This window comes from Colletotrichum navitas, assembly GCF_030913465.1.
Source record: "Colletotrichum navitas strain CBS 125086 chromosome Unknown LY79scaffold_16, whole genome shotgun sequence".
NCBI lineage: Eukaryota > Fungi > Ascomycota > Sordariomycetes > Glomerellales > Glomerellaceae > Colletotrichum > Colletotrichum navitas.
The window spans coordinates 464,848-480,750 of record NW_026850562.1 but is presented as its reverse complement, the minus strand read 5'-3'; the positions used below and the strand labels follow the sequence as shown (position 1 = coordinate 480,750).

At 57.3% G+C, this 15,903-nt stretch overlaps 7 protein-coding genes across 7 annotated transcripts; 3 read left to right on the top strand and 4 right to left on the bottom strand.

Annotated features, from left to right (window-relative positions):
• Positions 1–523: 523 nt before the first annotated feature.
• On the top strand, positions 524–2,018 carry LY79DRAFT_511181 (uncharacterized protein; the record flags this gene model as incomplete). Its single annotated transcript, XM_060554233.1, has 2 exons — positions 524–1,253; positions 1,318–2,018. 2 exons carry the CDS (start codon positions 524–526, stop codon positions 2,016–2,018), a joined length of 1,431 nt encoding a protein of 476 aa, XP_060416406.1.
• A 1,059-nt stretch (positions 2,019–3,077) lies between these two features.
• Positions 3,078–4,964, bottom strand: LY79DRAFT_681701 (uncharacterized protein; the record flags this gene model as incomplete). The annotated part of the gene is given in 3 exon segments (XM_060564571.1): positions 3,078–3,694; positions 3,761–3,928; positions 3,943–4,964. 3 exon segments carry the CDS (start codon positions 4,523–4,525, stop codon positions 3,078–3,080), a joined length of 1,368 nt encoding a protein of 455 aa, XP_060416405.1. The 5' UTR covers positions 4,526–4,964.
• Positions 4,965–6,270: 1,306 nt separating this feature from the next.
• On the top strand, positions 6,271–7,025 carry LY79DRAFT_111469 (uncharacterized protein). The gene has a single exon (XM_060550702.1). The coding sequence runs from the start codon at positions 6,399–6,401 to the stop codon at positions 6,966–6,968; it is 570 nt and encodes a 189-aa protein (XP_060416404.1). The 5' UTR covers positions 6,271–6,398; the 3' UTR covers positions 6,969–7,025.
• Positions 7,026–7,553: 528 nt separating this feature from the next.
• Positions 7,554–8,296, bottom strand: LY79DRAFT_111467 (uncharacterized protein). Its single transcript, XM_060550701.1, has one exon. It carries the CDS (start codon positions 8,118–8,120, stop codon positions 7,689–7,691), a length of 432 nt encoding a protein of 143 aa, XP_060416403.1. The 5' UTR covers positions 8,121–8,296; the 3' UTR covers positions 7,554–7,688.
• Positions 8,091–8,905, bottom strand: LY79DRAFT_547476 (uncharacterized protein). Its single transcript, XM_060557329.1, has one exon. The coding sequence runs from the start codon at positions 8,490–8,492 to the stop codon at positions 8,241–8,243; it is 252 nt and encodes an 83-aa protein (XP_060416402.1). The 5' UTR covers positions 8,493–8,905; the 3' UTR covers positions 8,091–8,240.
• A 236-nt stretch (positions 8,906–9,141) lies between these two features.
• On the bottom strand, positions 9,142–10,294 carry LY79DRAFT_111481 (uncharacterized protein). Its single transcript, XM_060550703.1, has 2 exons — positions 10,222–10,294; positions 9,142–10,030 (listed from the first exon to the last, which is right to left on the bottom strand). Exon 2 carries the CDS (start codon positions 9,901–9,903, stop codon positions 9,343–9,345), a length of 561 nt encoding a protein of 186 aa, XP_060416401.1. The 5' UTR covers positions 9,904–10,030; positions 10,222–10,294; the 3' UTR covers positions 9,142–9,342.
• Positions 10,295–12,312: 2,018 nt separating this feature from the next.
• On the top strand, positions 12,313–13,522 carry LY79DRAFT_111450 (uncharacterized protein). The gene has a single exon (XM_060550700.1). The coding sequence runs from the start codon at positions 12,684–12,686 to the stop codon at positions 13,317–13,319; it is 636 nt and encodes a 211-aa protein (XP_060416400.1). The 5' UTR covers positions 12,313–12,683; the 3' UTR covers positions 13,320–13,522.
• The last annotated feature ends 2,381 nt before the right edge of the window (positions 13,523–15,903 follow it).

Below are 15,903 nucleotides of genomic sequence, written 5' to 3'. Positions count from 1 at the left end.
ACATAGGTGCGCAGAATACAGTATTGCCGCTGCCCTAGCAAACGGCGGGTCTGGCTGGTGGTGTAAGCTAGGTAAACTTAGGTACCTAACCCAAGTCCAGCGCTTTGCGAGGGGTTCGACAGTCGAGGTACCGCCGCGGTACATGCGTTGTCACACTCCCTCCCCAGCCAGACCCTCACCGCGGGATCCTCCCTCTCTGGCAGAAGTACTCTCTTGTCCCGTCCCATCACATCATCCCATCCTACCAAGAGGGAAATCAGGTGCGCTCCCCGCCCTGCCGCTTGCCCGCTTGCTTACTTGTCTGCCAAACGCCCTCTTACCACACTGCACTCACTACACTTGGACCTGACCGATACTTGCCGACCACAGTGGCAGGCTACAGCCGAACTCAAGTCAACGTCGTGCCGTCTCATCCTGCAACCTCATCTGCTCTTGCGCAGTCTCGCGGAGCCGCTATACTATCCAGCCCTCACTCCCTCCCCCTTCCATGTCTTCTTGCGCTTCACCGCCCCCTCCCACCAGGATGGATAGGTTCTGTCAGCTCCCCCCGGAGCTCCGCGCCGCAGTTGTCGAGCACGTCGTTGACCACTGGCGCCACGGCGATGATTCCGATTCCATCGCCGACTACGCACTCGTCTGCAAGGAGTGGCAGGCCATCGTTGAGCGTTTCAACTTTGCCGTTTTGCGAGTCACCCAGGCCAACCTGGACGACTTCGAGACCGCCATGGTGGGCTCGAGGCGGGGTATCGTGAGGCAGATCAACCTGCACGTCGAGCTGCCCACCTACGACAATGATCCCTGCGAGAAGAAGGAGACCTGGGAGGACAAGGCCGAGAATAATGTCTGCTTCACCCGTGCCTTTTACCGCCTCTTTCATATCATGAGCCGCTGGTCCGCCGACGACGTCGCCAGTGGCGGCATCCACTTTACCCTGAGCATCTCCTCACCCAGCGACCTTCGCAACGCCAACTTTGAGCTGTGGCAACGCCGCAGATGGAACATCAAAGACATTGGAGAGAAGCGCTTCGCCGATTCCTGGATCGACTTTGTCGGCCAGGACGAGGAGTTTGACAGGGTCAACCGCCTGCCCGCCGTCAGTGTCATCCGGACCTTCACCTTGAGCCCCCAGAACCACCGGGCGCTGATGCCCGCCGCCCACGCCGACATCGTTGCGAGACTTCCAGGGCTGCAAGAAGCCTGCTTCGACATCACCAAGGACCGTAAGAAGGAGACGCGTAAAATCCACTTTAACCGTGCGTCGCCCCCCCCCCGTCATCTTATCTTCTTCAAGTGCACGGCGGCTGACCACCCTCGCAGAATTCGCCGGCTCCATGAGCAACTGGCCCATCACGCTCAAGTCGCTTACCATGGCCAGCAACACCATCTCGTCGTGGCGTCAGATCCCCCACGAGGCCCTGGCCGAAGGCGACAGCGGCGCCAAGCTCTGTGAGAGGCTCCGCTCCACCGCTCAGCACCTCAAGCACCTGAACGTCACCAACGTCGTCCGCATACGGGAGTTCCTCCGCCCCCACTGGCCCCTTGGCGCCGACGACACGGAGCCCTTCCTGTCTCATCGTCCCTACTACCCCGAGTTCTGGCACCTCGAGACGCTGTACATCTCTTACGGCTCCATCTGGTACAACACAGAGTGGCACAAGCAGGGCGACAACATCAATGAGTCGTCGGAGCTTGTTGACTTCCGCCAAAACGTCTCGCTCGCAGCCGCTCGGATGGCTTACACGATGCCCCGGCTGAAGCACATGACCGTCAAGCAGCGGCCCCTCATGTGGGCAGGCAAGCACGAGCTCGAGTACAGGGTCGAGGAGGCCAACGAAAAGCCGTCAAAGGCAATGCTCACCTGGACCAGCACCTTTGATTTCAAGCCGTGGGAGCGGACCGTCGAGGCGTGGACCGAGGTGGCAGCCCGGTATGCCGGGGTGAAGCTCGAGTCTCGCATCAAGTCCGCGGCGTGGCATACGGATGGCAGAGCGCCCCTGCTGCCATCTCTCACCTTTTAATTTCGATCTTGGGTTCAATATACGGAGGGGAGGGGGGTTGTTTGTCTTTTTCTCTTTTCCGAGGGGGCTGGGTTTTTCCTCTTTTTTTCCTTCTTGATTCTTTAGCGTCGTCGGGTCCGTTTTGGTAACACTCTCTCATTACACTTGGTTCACGATACCCGGGTTTTAGACCATTTTTCACGGCGTCAGGCATATGGTAGGCAACGGCATCAGGCGGGCTACGACAGATAGGAAAGCAAGGCCCGTTCGAAAGAGGTGCGGCACACATTGCGTACACCGCGGCCGGCGTACTTCGGCCTCATTTCTACCTAGATAGACTCGTCGAATGAACAGCAGCACACGACATTTCACAACAACCCATGGTTCATTGTCCTTTTTTTTGTGCTTGATCCCGCGGCCCTACCCTGCCCAGCCTCGCGAGGGGGTTGTCACGATTCAGGATGATATGGTTTCTGCTACAAGTTGCAGAGGCCATCGATTGCCCCGTGCCCCCGCGACCCCCCCTCCCCCCTCCTCCCCTTCTCCGGCGCCGTCCCAGCACAAGTAGGGCTGGAGTGAGTTCGCCAGCAAAGAGCCAGTGGGCGAGGCCGCGTTGGCAGTGTGAACGGCGGGGCGACATATCCGGCGCGGGCAAACACTCGATGGGGCGACGAGGGGCAGGCATCGCCATATTTCATCTCAACTCTGTGTGTGTGTGTGTGATGCGATAGACGAGATAAGACTAGACGGTTCAGGATTTCTTCCGATTGTGTTCCACGGTGTTGATAGTTCACTTTTTGTTCATTTTCTTCGTCTACATGCTACAATAGTGGTAGAGGCTGGGTACGATTAAGGTAACCCCACCCTCCCCTACCTCCCAAAGAACGCCGTGTTGCCCGTAACGCCCATGACTTAAACAAACCCTCCCTCCCACTGGCCTGACCTTGATAGAGTACATGTCAACGGACAAATTGATCACATCTACATCGAATGTGTGTGTGTGTGTGGATGTGTGTATGCTTTTAATTCCAAATCCGGAAACCCTCGAGGGGGGTTTCGTCGTGTGCGTGCGTCTCCCGCTTACTCATCGTCGTCGTCGTCCTCGACGTAGTGGCCGGACTTGCCGCCCCAGCTGTAGCGCTTGCGGGTGCGCAGCATCCAGCTCCAGTGGGCCCAGGGGTCCTCGGCGAGCTTGGTCATCTCGATGACGTCGCCGTGGCCCTCCCAGTGGGTGGTGAGGCCGGCCTCGATGGCAAGGCGGGCGTACTTTGTGGCGATCCAGGGCTCGCCGATGCCGTTGTACTCGATGGCGGCGAGGGTGTAGGCCTCGCTGAGCAGGCTCCAGTGCTGCTCCTGCTCGTAGAGGGAGATGAGCAGCTCGGCCATCTCGGGGGTGGCGCGGGAGGCGGGCGTGTAGTCGTTGAACTCCTCGCGCAGGGCGGCGATCTGCTCCATGCGGCGGTCCGATTCCTCCGTCTTGAGGCGGTGCTGCATGCAGTGGTGGCAGGAGCAGTGGAAGCCCCAAGTCGAGTGCAGGCGCTCGCGGCGGGCCTCACGTGACTGCATCGGGTCGATGTACGAGAGCGTCAGCTCCTCGCCGGGGATGATGTCGCGGAGGGCGACGGTGCGCTGCGTCAGCGTGCGCGGGTCGAAAAAGTAGTCCACGTTAGGGCGGCAGTCGTGGTTCATGCGGGAGGCTGAGTGTGTTAGTGTGTGTGTGTGTGTGTGTGTTGGGGGTTTACTGTCTGGTAAGGGGGACATACTGTTGACGAAGACGGCGTAAAAGTCGTCATCGCGCTTGTCGTCCATCTCGACATCAAAAGAGTTGGTGATGAGGATCTTGTCGACCATGGAGATGTGGTCGCCCTGGTAGCCGTGGCTCGACATGTTGAGCCACTCGCCGCGGTGGTGGAAGGGGAGGTAGTCGATGGCTTGGGCCTGCAACTCGCGCATGTCTTCGGGGGGATGTGTGTGAAAGCGGAGTAGTCGATGAGCAGGCTGGCTGTCTCACGGAGGATGACCTCGCCGCGGCGGATGGGCACCGTGGCCACGAGGCCGTAGTCCTTGCCGGGGATCTTGGCTACCTCGAACTTGGGCAGCGGCTGGTTGGCGCCCTCGAGATCCTCGGGATGCGTGAAGCCCCGGGAGCGGGTGATGTGGGCTGCGCGGTCGGCGTCGGTGATGATGGAGATGCCCTTGCCCGACGCGTAGCTGGCGGCGTGGTAGATGCAGTACTTGGGGCTGTCGGTGCTGTTCTTGAAGCAGGGGCTCGAGTGCGTCCACACCGAGTGCGAGGGGGACGAGGATGTGAAGGGGGATGACGTGCCCGCCAAGGGGAATTGCTGGTCCCCGCGGTCATTGTAGAAGAGGCCCGAGCCGTCCTTGTTGTTGCGACAGACGAATTCGCCCGACGAGGCGGCGAGCAGCTGTGACGAGATGCACATCTCGCCGGAGCCCGATGACATGATCTTGGAGTCCCGGAAGGCGAGGGCAGAGCCTGCGCCCAGGAGCACGAGTGAGGCCTTCATGATGGCGACGAAGAAGGAGCGGTATCAGCGAAGAGAACGAAGGGAAAGAAGAGAAGAAGAAATAATAAGAGCCTCGGTTGTGATCTACACAAGCACGAATAGGGAGAAGCGAGAAGAAGACGAAACCCCGCTTAAGAAACCACAGGAAAGAAAGAGGGATGGAGGCGAAGAGAAGTGGAGGGAGATGGAGGACGACGCTACTTTCGTCCCATTGATATACATATATATATGTATATATATGACAGTCTGGTGTTTCTCAGGGACTCCAGGTTGAGCGAGGGCGGGTACCACGGGACTTTTCGTATTAAATATCCCCGTGCAATCTCGATAGGGGAAAAAACAAAGAGCAAACAGAAGGGCCTCTGTGGCTGCGCCCCCGGCTTTGAAGCATGCCTGCTGCGGGACGGCAGGGCTCGAGCTCGACACAGGCTAGACCAGTGTTTGGGATGTTCGTGGGGGAGCGGGTGTGTGGGTCAGGTGAAAGAGACGAGATACGATAGTTGGTTATGCGCGCGCGCATGCGCGCTCTGCGAGTGCGGTACTTACTACTAGTAGACGTGACAAGCAAGGCCCGCGATGCTTGGCCAGACCCGCATCCCTGGAAACGCAGACCTGGACCGCCTTGTTTGTGCCCATCCATGGGATTCGGGAATGCGCAACCGAGTCTCTCTCGTGTGTGGCTCTATGTTTCTTGTAAAATACTACCACTGTCCCTTACCTACAGCGGTAGGAGGGCACCTAGGTATTGTACGGTACGCACTACGTATCGCAGTATGTGTATAGTACGTATCATGGTATGTAGATATGTGCCTGACTGGCCTCCTCTGGCTCGGCGGCCTGATAGTCTAAACGGTCTGGTCTGATTACCCGGGTTGCGTAGCGGTTTGGCCCGATGTTGTCTTTATGCCGTCGAGCCGTAGCCAGCTGGCCGGTTGGTTGCACACCACCCCCATGGCGACTTCAAGATGCGCGGGGAACTTGCCTTGAAGACAGGTCGCCTTGCGACGAGGGAAAGTATAAGCGAATTAGGAACCAAAGGACAATCCCCATTGGATGCTGCCATTGTTTGACCCCTGCGGTTGCGCACTACACCACGGTAGTGATGTGATGAGCGGTGGTGCTGTGTGCAGTGATGTGCAAATAAGCCCACGCGTGATGGAATGTTTCTTGTGACAAGACCCCGGCGGTTGATGGGCGTGTCCAGGGGCCTGTGCGTCGTGTGTCAGATGTGTTGCAGGAGCTCTCTAATGGGTGGGGAAACCCCCCTCCCTGTCAGGGGCTACAATACCACACACGTACCTACTTACCTACCTGCGCAGGTCGCCTACGTAGCAGTAAGGTAAGATTGAAAAAAAAGAAGCGGCGGCGTCGCAGAAGCAGCAGAGGCAGGGACTAAGAGACGGAGAAACGGGCGATGTTTTGGCATCAGGCAAAACAAGTCGAGAGACACCACACTGATCAGCGGGGGAAACGGCCTGGGAGCCTCAGTCACGCCCCATGCCTCTTCAACCTCTCCTCCTCCTCCTCCTTCATTTTCCTCCCCCCCGTACCCCTGGCTTTGACCCAAAGAACAATCTTCTATGCATATTTTGTATGTGATGTGTGTGTGTGTGTGTAGTGGAGGTGTTTCTAACTACTTTCGTGGGCTTATTATCGTGGGAGGGTTCCACGCCGCCGGAAGGGGAAAGTCGGCAGGACGCAGAGGGAAAACATTCCGACAGGCTCATTGATCGAATAGAGTTAAGTTTCGGTTGATGCGGCGTGTGTGTTTGTATGTGTGTTTTCTGAGTTCCCCCGAGGCCGTTTCCCTCGATTGGAACAGATTGGGTTTGGCTGCTTGGACCAAACCACCCTACACACCCAAACGTCGAGGATGCATTCCCGGCAACCCGGTGTGCCATCGTGGCGAACAACAGAAAAGAAGAAAAGGAAAGAAGAAAAAAGAAGAAAAAAAATCCGCGGCACGATATCAGAACTGAGGCGCTTCGCGCGTCATCTGGCTCGCGATACAGGACTCAGGTCGCGCTTCTTCCAAACATATCCTTACTTCACAAATAGCCCTGACGCTGCCCCCCTCGCCGTCCGTGGCGCCGCGCCTGGTCGTGCTTGCGTGCAGGGGGGGATTCCTCCGTCGTCCGAAAACAACGTCTCATTTTATTTCTTCGTCTTCTCCTCCTCCCCGGGTTATCGTGGGTTGGCCGGTTGCCGTATATCCGCGAGGGTTTCGTCGCATCAGTGGCCCGTTCGGAACACCGCTACCGGGCGCCAAGATGGGAGTCATCAGACGGGCTCCTCCCTATCCCCTCTTAGTCGGAGACTTTTACCTCTGGCCAGGCTCCGCATGTCAATCGGACTACGCGGGTTATCCGGGCAAACGGTCACGCAGCCTTTCGCCCTCAACGTTAGTCTCGTCGTTGGCGCTGCTCGTCCGCGGCGGCGCTGAACCAACACAGCTCGACCCGAAACCTTGGGCCCCGAAGCATCGCTTCTGGCCTCGCCCAAGACACGTGTTCGTCATCATCCACCTCTGCACCACGCCCTCCCAATTACTTCGCGCATCATGGTGGTAACCCGGCCTGGCCGTACACCGACGTCCCACTTTCTGTTACGGCACGCCATACTCTTGCCCGCGGCCGCCGTGTTCCCGTTTTTGAGGTACCCCACGTGGTCGGGTAACAAGAGCGTCGTCGTCCGGCCGGGAAATCATGCCGTAGTATGTCGCCATCTCGACCCAGATCCCAACCATCGGGCCGTGGACGACGGACTTGTCGCGGCTTGTATTGTAACGTAGTGAGGCTCGCAGACGGTATGCTATGTTCTATTGATCGAGTAGTTCGAGACGTGTCAGGAGTTGAGGATTCGCCTCCTCGGCCAGGTCCGTTGGCTGACCCCATCTGGCCCCGATCGTGCAAGAAGTACGGCTCCCCGCCTGGAACGGACAGGTGGACAGTGCTAGTGGCCTTGGCCGGTCCAAAAGGCTGTCGGCAAGCGCACTAGCTTTCCGTTAATGTTTTCTCTGGCCTGGCGCATGCTTCTCCATGTCGGCAAAAGACTGACCATCAGCAACCTCCACCTACGGGCAAGTACTTTTCAGCATAAACCCGTGCTGGTTGCTTGACCAAGTGCAAGCTTGTGGAACAGCCGACCTTTGCCGGTAGGCCTACTAGTAGCTCAACAGCATGAGCAGCGTCCACAGCCTATCGGCCGACGGGTGCTCCGACCAGTCCAGCGTGCCCCTCGCGACCGCGTCGTCGTACTCCATGGCCTCGGAGAGGTTCTTCATGGACCTTGTGGAGACCCCGCTTCTGGATCCCCTCTTGTGTTCTCCGGCCCGAGTTGGGCGGCCCGGGGAATACGTTTTCCGTCTAGCGATTGCTGTGCCATCGTCGGCGCGAAGGTAGCCCACCCCCCTTCTCCGCAGGTAGTGGAACAGGGCTGGCTCCCACGGATTGGTGAGGGTCGCGAGAAGGCGGTAGCCTAGAGACGTGCGGATCGATGCCCGTGAACATGCTGCCACGGGACTACGCGCAAACCGAGGCGTGGATGAAGCGGTTCCTGAAGCAGTCAATGGAGGGGCGTCTTGACTATGTCTCATGGGCCAGGGACGAATCCTTCTGCGAGTAAGCGACTATGGTCGTGTTCTTGTCGAGATCCCGGCGAGTCATGGTCGAGCTGATCAGGCACGAAGAACTGATGAAGTTTGGCCTGTCCACTTTCAACTTGCTGGAGATGTCGGGCTTGCCTGTGGAGGTGAGGAAGATCTGCGATGAGAACGCCATCGTGAGCGGTAATACGAAAAGCCTCTCGAGGTGATGAAGCTCGAACTTCCGTGGACCGGCTTGGGCTGAGCGGATGTGGGGAGACCAGATACGGGCCGCTCCCGGGAAACGAGATCAGCGACGACACACAGATCGAGTCCCGCCAAGGGGGATCCCCACAAGAATGCCATGGTAGCAAAACAGCTCATCCTCACGTGCGAGCCCCCAACGAGGCGACGTTGCGCCGCCGTTCATCACCGTCACCTGGGCAAGGTTCCGGCCTCGTGTGGAATGTGGGCATGGGGAAAGGAAGGGGCCATGCACGTGTGTATTGCCGGCGGTAGGCGTGATCGCCGTCGATCTTGCCCACCACGGCTGCGTGTCCCGAACGATTGCCCGGGGTGGCTGCCCGAGGCAGGCATCGGGCAATTGACCGACGGCCTCGGAACTTTGGAGCGCGAGGATCTGTTGTTCTCCGGGCTAGCCCTCAGACGGACGAGGCAGCAGCTTGCCGTCCCGCACACGGCTGCTCGTCCTGATCCCGGAGAACAGCTTGGCCGACGAGGACCTGCCGACGGGAAACATGCACAGGAAACGAAATGTCGCAGGAAAGGGCGATACTACACTCGGGAAGCCATAATCACCGGCTATATTTAAGAAGTGTGAGACGAAGGAAATTATACAGTATTGAAATAAACAAATATTCCACAACCCGGCATTGGGCCTTCACCCACAAGGTGGTTCCTGTTTTCGTTCACACCGCGGGACAGGCTTCCCAGGGTGGTCGTTAGATTTATATACGTAATTGTTGCGCCCAGTTCCGCATCGCCATGTCGATGCACGATAACTCCACAGAACACTGGCCGATCCTCTGTTTATGGATCATGCATTGATCAAAGTGAATCGGTGCGCAGGGTATAAAGGTGTGTCGTCCAACGCCATGCCATGTCGAGAAAGATGCTGAATAGTTTGTTTGTACAGCGGGTGCCCATCCGTACAGTTCGAAAGGTATTGTCCGGGCATTTGGGACATTTGAAAGGGTTGCATGGGTATGCATGCTTAGTTGTTGCGCTCCTTCTCACGCAGGCCGCCGATGGAGTCCATGTCGACAGAGTAGAACTGCGACTTGCTATCCTTCTCGTAGGCGGGCAGCTGCTCATCGCGGACGGGCTCGAGGCCGACGGAGCCGCCGTCACCGACGCGAACGACCAGCACGCGGCCACTCTTGGGGCGACCGCCCTCGTCCTGCTCGTCGGGGAAGGTGATGTGGATCTCGGGGACGTTGTCGGGGGAGTGAGGGGCGGACCGAGGGTTCTGGAGCATGGGCGAGCGTCCTTCATGGCCGATGTACAGAACACTTGAGCGGCCGTCCTGGCTTGTCTGGATGGTGAGGTTGTGGTGGTTGCGGGGGACGCCCTTCACCTCTTGGTAGGTGGGAAGAGTGTCTTGCCGTTGTTGTCTGCGCATGCGGCGCATGAGGAAGAGTGTGGAGACTAGGAGGAGGGCGAAGAAGATCAACGCCATGACGACGATCATGAGGTTAAGCATGACGCCGTTGTCGTCGCTACGGCGGACGACGCCCGAGGCGCTGCGGGAAACGAGATTCTGGATAGAAGGCATCGCGAGTTGTTCGTGAAATGGCCCTGATTACTACTGCGGCATGTGCCTCCTTTGGCTCGAGAGTAAGTCGTCCTAGTTCGGTGGGATGGAGCGATATTCAGTGTAATTATGATTAACGAGAAGACGACTGTGACGGGCGGTTAGCATCGCGAAAGGGGCTTGCTGTGCGAGGTTCGGAAGTCTGCTAAGACAATCTGGAACACTGGCAGGCGAAGATTGGGGAAAAGGGGACCCTGTTCCGGAGCTCCCTTTTTCCCACCGGCCAGCGCAGCAGATGTCCTCGTGGGATCGGACAGGGGCGGAGCAGAACGGACGTACGCAAGGGATTAAGTCGTCTCTCTGCAGGGCCGTCGCGGAAAGTCGTGAAGAACGCACTTGTTTCTGGTTGTCCGTGTGTATTTTTGGGCTTTGGTGTTTGGGTGGGGCAGAGACGTAGGTAGTAGCGAGCGGGATTAACGAAAGGACGGAAAACGCAGCCGAGTGAATGTAAGCCGGAATTCCAAAGGGGGGGGGGGGAGGGCGATATTAGAGAATGACTGGAAAAATGGTAAGTAACCAAAGGTAAAGAGCGAGTGACAACACACGATCCTGCTAACGTACAGCAAGGACGACGACGATTGAACAAAGTTGTTGAAGAAGAAGGGGGGAAGAGGAGGAGAAGAAGTCGGGACGGGGAGGAGGAAGGATATGTCGTGGAAATGAATGAGCAGGGATGTTTTTTTGGCAGGCTTGCAAGCCGTCTTGGGACTGGGCAGCGGGCGGTGGCCGCCTCCACGACTCCACGCCTCCCGGCCAGCCAGAGAGCCAGTGGGAATTAGACGCTTCGGAGTAACTCGCGCGATGGAACCTTTCCCTTCTCGGCATTGCCACTACTCCGTACATCATCCAAGGATAAGGCGGTTACTGTATACTGCATGGCAGATGGCATAGTACACACGGTACAGCACAGCACAGCACAGTACAGTACTGCACAACACAATTCGATACAGCACAGTACAGCATAGCACAGCACACAGCACATGGCGAGGTGGGCGACACGCCGGTTCGTGATCGCAGATTGGGTTCTCCCTAGGCGCTCCGTCTCCCCCCCGGACAACGTCACATTGTTGACATGGGGCCGGGCCAGCACGGGAAAAAAGGGGGGCTGCATTGGTTCTGGCCCTGTATTCATTGGCACCGCCAGCCGATAGCAGAAGCTCCGAGAAGAGGAGATGAAGTATCGGACGGCAGCCCTCCAAAAGGAACCACTGTATCCGTACTTCGTACCTACAGGTAGTATGCATACGCGCCTTTCATGGAATAGCCCCATCGTCTGTTGGCGAGGTGGGACCTGGACCGGGCCAGATCTCCATTCTGGCGAGCACAGCCCACGCAGTGATTTGGACGGATTCGGTATGGTACCAAGCAACGCTCCAGATTGACAGGCGCGGACGATTCGTCGACGGCCAGATGCAATTTCCCTCACTGACCAATGGGGGTGGATTGTTCCTGGTATAAGTGGGACTCTACCGGGCGCCTCCTTGAAACGGGGCGGATTATTGGGCGGCCGTTGGTCGTTTGTGAACTAAGCTCATTGACCCCCTGCAAGGGGGCTCTTAGTCCGTGAGCTCGTGAGCCAACCCGAGAGCGAGCCCCTGGCTCCTGCGTGCCTATTCCTTCCTGTTCCTGGATCCTACACTATTACCCCCAATCTTACACTACTACCTACCTCGGTACCTACCTACTCAGTACTGTACCAATACAGTATACTGCGTAGTATGCACTTACCTCCTCTGCTCTGCTAGGTAGTGCCTTCTCTTTCCAAGCCTGGACGGGACTGGAGCGCTGCGACGAAAAGCTGGGACTCCCCTTTTCTCGTGCAATCTGGACTCGCAAATCAGCATTCACCGCTGGCCCTCGATTGGTGGGGACGTTGCATACCGGTACTATTTTATGTACAGGTAGTTTACAACGAACACGCTTTAGCGTTGTGATGACATCCATTTCGGGAACCGAGGTACCCCCGCCCGTCAGCAATAATTCTCAGGCTGCGTGGCGGCGACAAATTATCGGCATGAACAGCAACGCAGCGTCTAACGGCCAACGGAACGGGGGTGGCTTTGAGATTGAGCATTACCGAACCTCCTTCCCATGCCTCCTCTCCCATCGCCTCCCGCCTCTTCCGCCCACTCCATGGACCGACTCGACTGTCTGTCTCCGACCTCAACCTCGTCCTCGACCTCGCCCAGTTCTGCGGGAACCATGATGCTGTGGCGCTTGGTGCATTCCCTCTTGGCCCCGTGATCCCTCTCCCCCGTTCAACTCCTCGCCCGTCGTCGATTAACGGAGCCTAACGTATGTATGTGCCGATTTACGTTTGCCCTCCCAGGGAGACACCCACGAACAATGTCAGATCACGCTTGCTAACTCCCTCTCGACCCCAGAAATAGCCATATTAGAGTCGAGGCTTGTGGAGCACGGCCCACCCTGTCAACTCCCAGCGTTGCCCTACGCCACGAGATTACGGCCAGCTCGCAGATGGGCTCTTTCAACGACGTGCACGCATCGAGTGCTATCGCACATGTGGTCCTGCCGCCGCCCTACCTAGTCGAGCCAGAGCTTTCCCTTCCGGCTCCGACATCCGGGCTGCTGTTGTCGCAGGTCTTCCCTTTTAGGCACACCTAGGAGATTCCCTGGAATTACTAATGCCCCTTGGAGACAAACGAGAGAGCTGCTCATCTCGGTTGTTATGAACCACGTTGCGCTGTGCAAGGCAGCGACCACCTCTTATCCCTCAACTCATGCCGACCCATACCCAGTGCAACATTGACGGCTTGTCGCCGAACACCGAACATACCGAACCCGTGCTCGTTCCTGCTCTGTGGCTTACGCCTCTCTGGGCGCCCGAGGCGTGGCGTCAGCTCGACCGATTCACAAGACGCCACAGCAAGCGGGCTGACGCCCTTCCCTTAAGCCCAGATCAGATCGCCGTTACTAAATGGCACATCATCCGCATAGTCATTTGTGACTACTCGTACTCACTCTATGGACCGTGTTGCCCAGCTATTCACCTACCAGCCCACCACATCAAAGGTGGTCGCTTCCCCGCACCGACGACAGAGACAGGGAAAGCACCCGGTCTAGCTCTGTTTTCAGACCCAACGGAATGCCCATATCAGTATCACCTTGGCCCTCACCAAACCGTCGCTCAGAGATTCGATAACGCCGACGCCAATTGTGGCCCTCGGACAGTAACATTGCACCTTCGGAGTGATTTGAGATGGCTCCTGCACAGAGGAGCTCTTCGGTCGTTATTCTGCCCACCAGCTTCGGCTCGCGAAAACGAGGCAGCCCGTGATGCCGCAACGATTGTCGAGTGCGAGACAGCTTCAGGGGCATGGCGAAACCACGGTATAGGCGGGCATGGTTTAACTTGACGCAGGCCTCTGCGAGACGCCAGCATGCTTCGCCCCGACCCCGGCGAACAGACACCACAGCTAAGTATGCGGTTGAACGAACGGCCGCGAAGCTTTGCGCATCAACCATCAGAACGCGGAACGGAGATCCGACTGGCATGCGACTACAGCCCTGCTATGACAGCCACCGAGACACCAGGTGGCAGTGCCTGTTGGCGACATACAGCAGCATCCTCTCGACCTCTGGCTTGCGAAGCACCAGTGCTTGCTTGAGTTACCCCGGATGCAGCTATCCGCTGCGATACATCGAAAACCTCGTCGTTGCCACTTGAGCATATCGTGTCGGACTCGTCTTCCAGACTAACCATGGCGGAGGTGGTGCGGCACTTTTTTCGGCGGTGCTTCAAGTGAACCCAAATTTGAAAGATGCCTGAGATAATGCCCCTCTATTCACGGCGCTTGGGAGGAGCAGCCACGTATGGATATTTGGCGGGAAACATTGACGTCACACAGCGACGAGCGACGACTGCAAGATCGGACTGCCGGCCGCCCCAGATGTCTCGGCCTGACTTGCTGGCAATGCCCACTGTTGACATGCAAGCCCAGTTGGCTCACGCTAAAAAGCAAACATAAGGCGGTCAGCGATGTGGCTGGTCACCGAGACCGTTTGTAACCAGCGAATGATTTCGGTTTCCCTCAGCAGCAGACGAGACCTTTGTGAAAACCCTGACGCTTCCTTCTACACGGACAGACGCACCCTTGACAACTCACGCTGCACGTCCCGGAGTTTGCCCTTAACAGCACTACTCTGTACGTTCACAATGACTAGCATGAGGGGTTGAACAACCCCGATTCGTAATGGCCAGGCAGCGACTTTCCCGGGCGATTGTGCATTGTACGAGTGACCGATTTTCAGGCAGGCCATAACGGATGTGTCTCGGTTTGCTTTTCCTCCAGGCCTCTACGAATCAACTCGCGACGCCAGTTGACGCCAGTGACACCAGGCCCAAGAGCTCGGCGGGGATACCATGGATCCTTGCGGCCGCATCTTCAGCAGTAGGATCACCCTAGCTTCAAGTGCCATATGTGGAAGCAGAGCGCTGCCCCCCAATCACTTCCAGATGAGCAACAGGTGCAGGTGTTGCACCGCCTAATAAGAAAGCAAGAGCATCTCTCATGGGCAATATCTCAATGAAAGCCCCGCGAGGTGGTGTGTGGCCTAGCAACAGAGCAACGCAGCCTAAAGCAATTTGATGTCCTCATGCAACATTGTACAAATGCCAGGTTGCCGTCATGCCATAGGTAAGGCCGGACGACGATGGCTGGCTCCGATGTCGTAGCCGCCGTTTTGTCACCCCTTCTTCTACTACCTCTTTACCTCTTGTTCTTCTTTTTTCCCCCTCCCCATCTGCCTTTCAATGGTCTTTTCTTTTCCCTCCTCTCTTCTTCCTTATATTTATAGCTGCCTCAAGTGCTACCATCCAATGATTGACTTGCTGTCCCGGAGCATCAAGGCAATAAAAAGTTTGACGGACCAAGCCGCCAGGAGTCAACAAACACGGGTAGCCCCTTGAATCGGCAGAGTTGAAACACTGAAACAACGACGTCCCCGCAGGAGTGGAATTCAATCCGGGGTCCAACATCGGGCATGCATCCTTGAGAGAATAGAAGAGGCCACGAGGCGCAGTTCCAAGTTTCAAGAAATCCCCGCAACACCCGAGAGAAGCACTCCGGACTCCGAACGTGGCAGCCTCTCTCTTGAACAGCGGATCGTAAGGCATATGATGATTGAAGGCTGAGTACTGAGGTCGCACCTGTGAGATGGCGCAAAGCGACGCACGGCAAAGGCTGCAGGCACTTGCTTTACCTAGAGGCTGTGTGATAAGAGGACGAGCGTTTGGGGGTCACAGCACACTCATGACATGAAAGAAAACACTCCACGAAACATTTTAACCTCATGACAGAGAACCACCCCGCCCCGACAACACGGTTGCCTCGGGACCGGCTTGTCTTTGACATTGTTAAGGGGTCGAGGGGCCGCACCCAGTCACGGTGTGACGCTGCGCAAGAGTCCAGTCATCGGACATGCAAACTACTTAGCGACATAAGGGCGGCGGTAACGGCTTGGCGCGCGCGCGCGCGTGCGCGGATGCTTAAAACAAGGCCTTCCCAAGGCGGCGCCTCAAGTTACTATTACTACTTTTGTTCTTGGTTGCGATACTAAGCCGACCGATGTGGGTTTGACAGGGCGCTTTGGGACGGGAGAGCCCCAGGCCAAAAGTGCCGGGCCCGTGGACCGGTTCGTACCAAGCGGGAAGGTCGAACAGCTCATTTGATCAGCCGAGGGAGGGCTACGCACATACCGGCGCGCACGTCAGCTAGATTACCACATTCCGGTCCAGAGTCTCGAGAGACAAGCTTGACGAGATATGGCAGCAGCCATGTTCCAGGAGCTTGGCGTGCCGGGTGCGCCGCAGTTTGTCTTCAACTCGGTGATGGTGTCACATCCACCACCCGCTGCTCTCCTTTGGGACGACAGAGGAAAAGGGGCGAGGTGCGGCCAAACCATTGACTCGGCATGCGACGAGCGAGGATGACATTAGCT

What these genes read in the sequence shown, in the direction of transcription:
- LY79DRAFT_111469 (XM_060550702.1), top strand. Translation starts at nt 6,399, where the DNA reads ATGCATTCCCGGCAACCCGGTGTGCCATCGTGGCGAACAACAGAAAAG.
- LY79DRAFT_111467 (XM_060550701.1), bottom strand. Translation starts at nt 8,120, where the DNA reads ATGAGACATAGTCAAGACGCCCCTCCATTGACTGCTTCAGGAACCGCT.
- LY79DRAFT_111481 (XM_060550703.1), bottom strand. Translation starts at nt 9,903, where the DNA reads ATGCCTTCTATCCAGAATCTCGTTTCCCGCAGCGCCTCGGGCGTCGTC.
- LY79DRAFT_547476 (XM_060557329.1), bottom strand. Translation starts at nt 8,492, where the DNA reads ATGAGCTGTTTTGCTACCATGGCATTCTTGTGGGGATCCCCCTTGGCG.
- LY79DRAFT_111450 (XM_060550700.1), top strand. Translation starts at nt 12,684, where the DNA reads ATGCCGACCCATACCCAGTGCAACATTGACGGCTTGTCGCCGAACACC.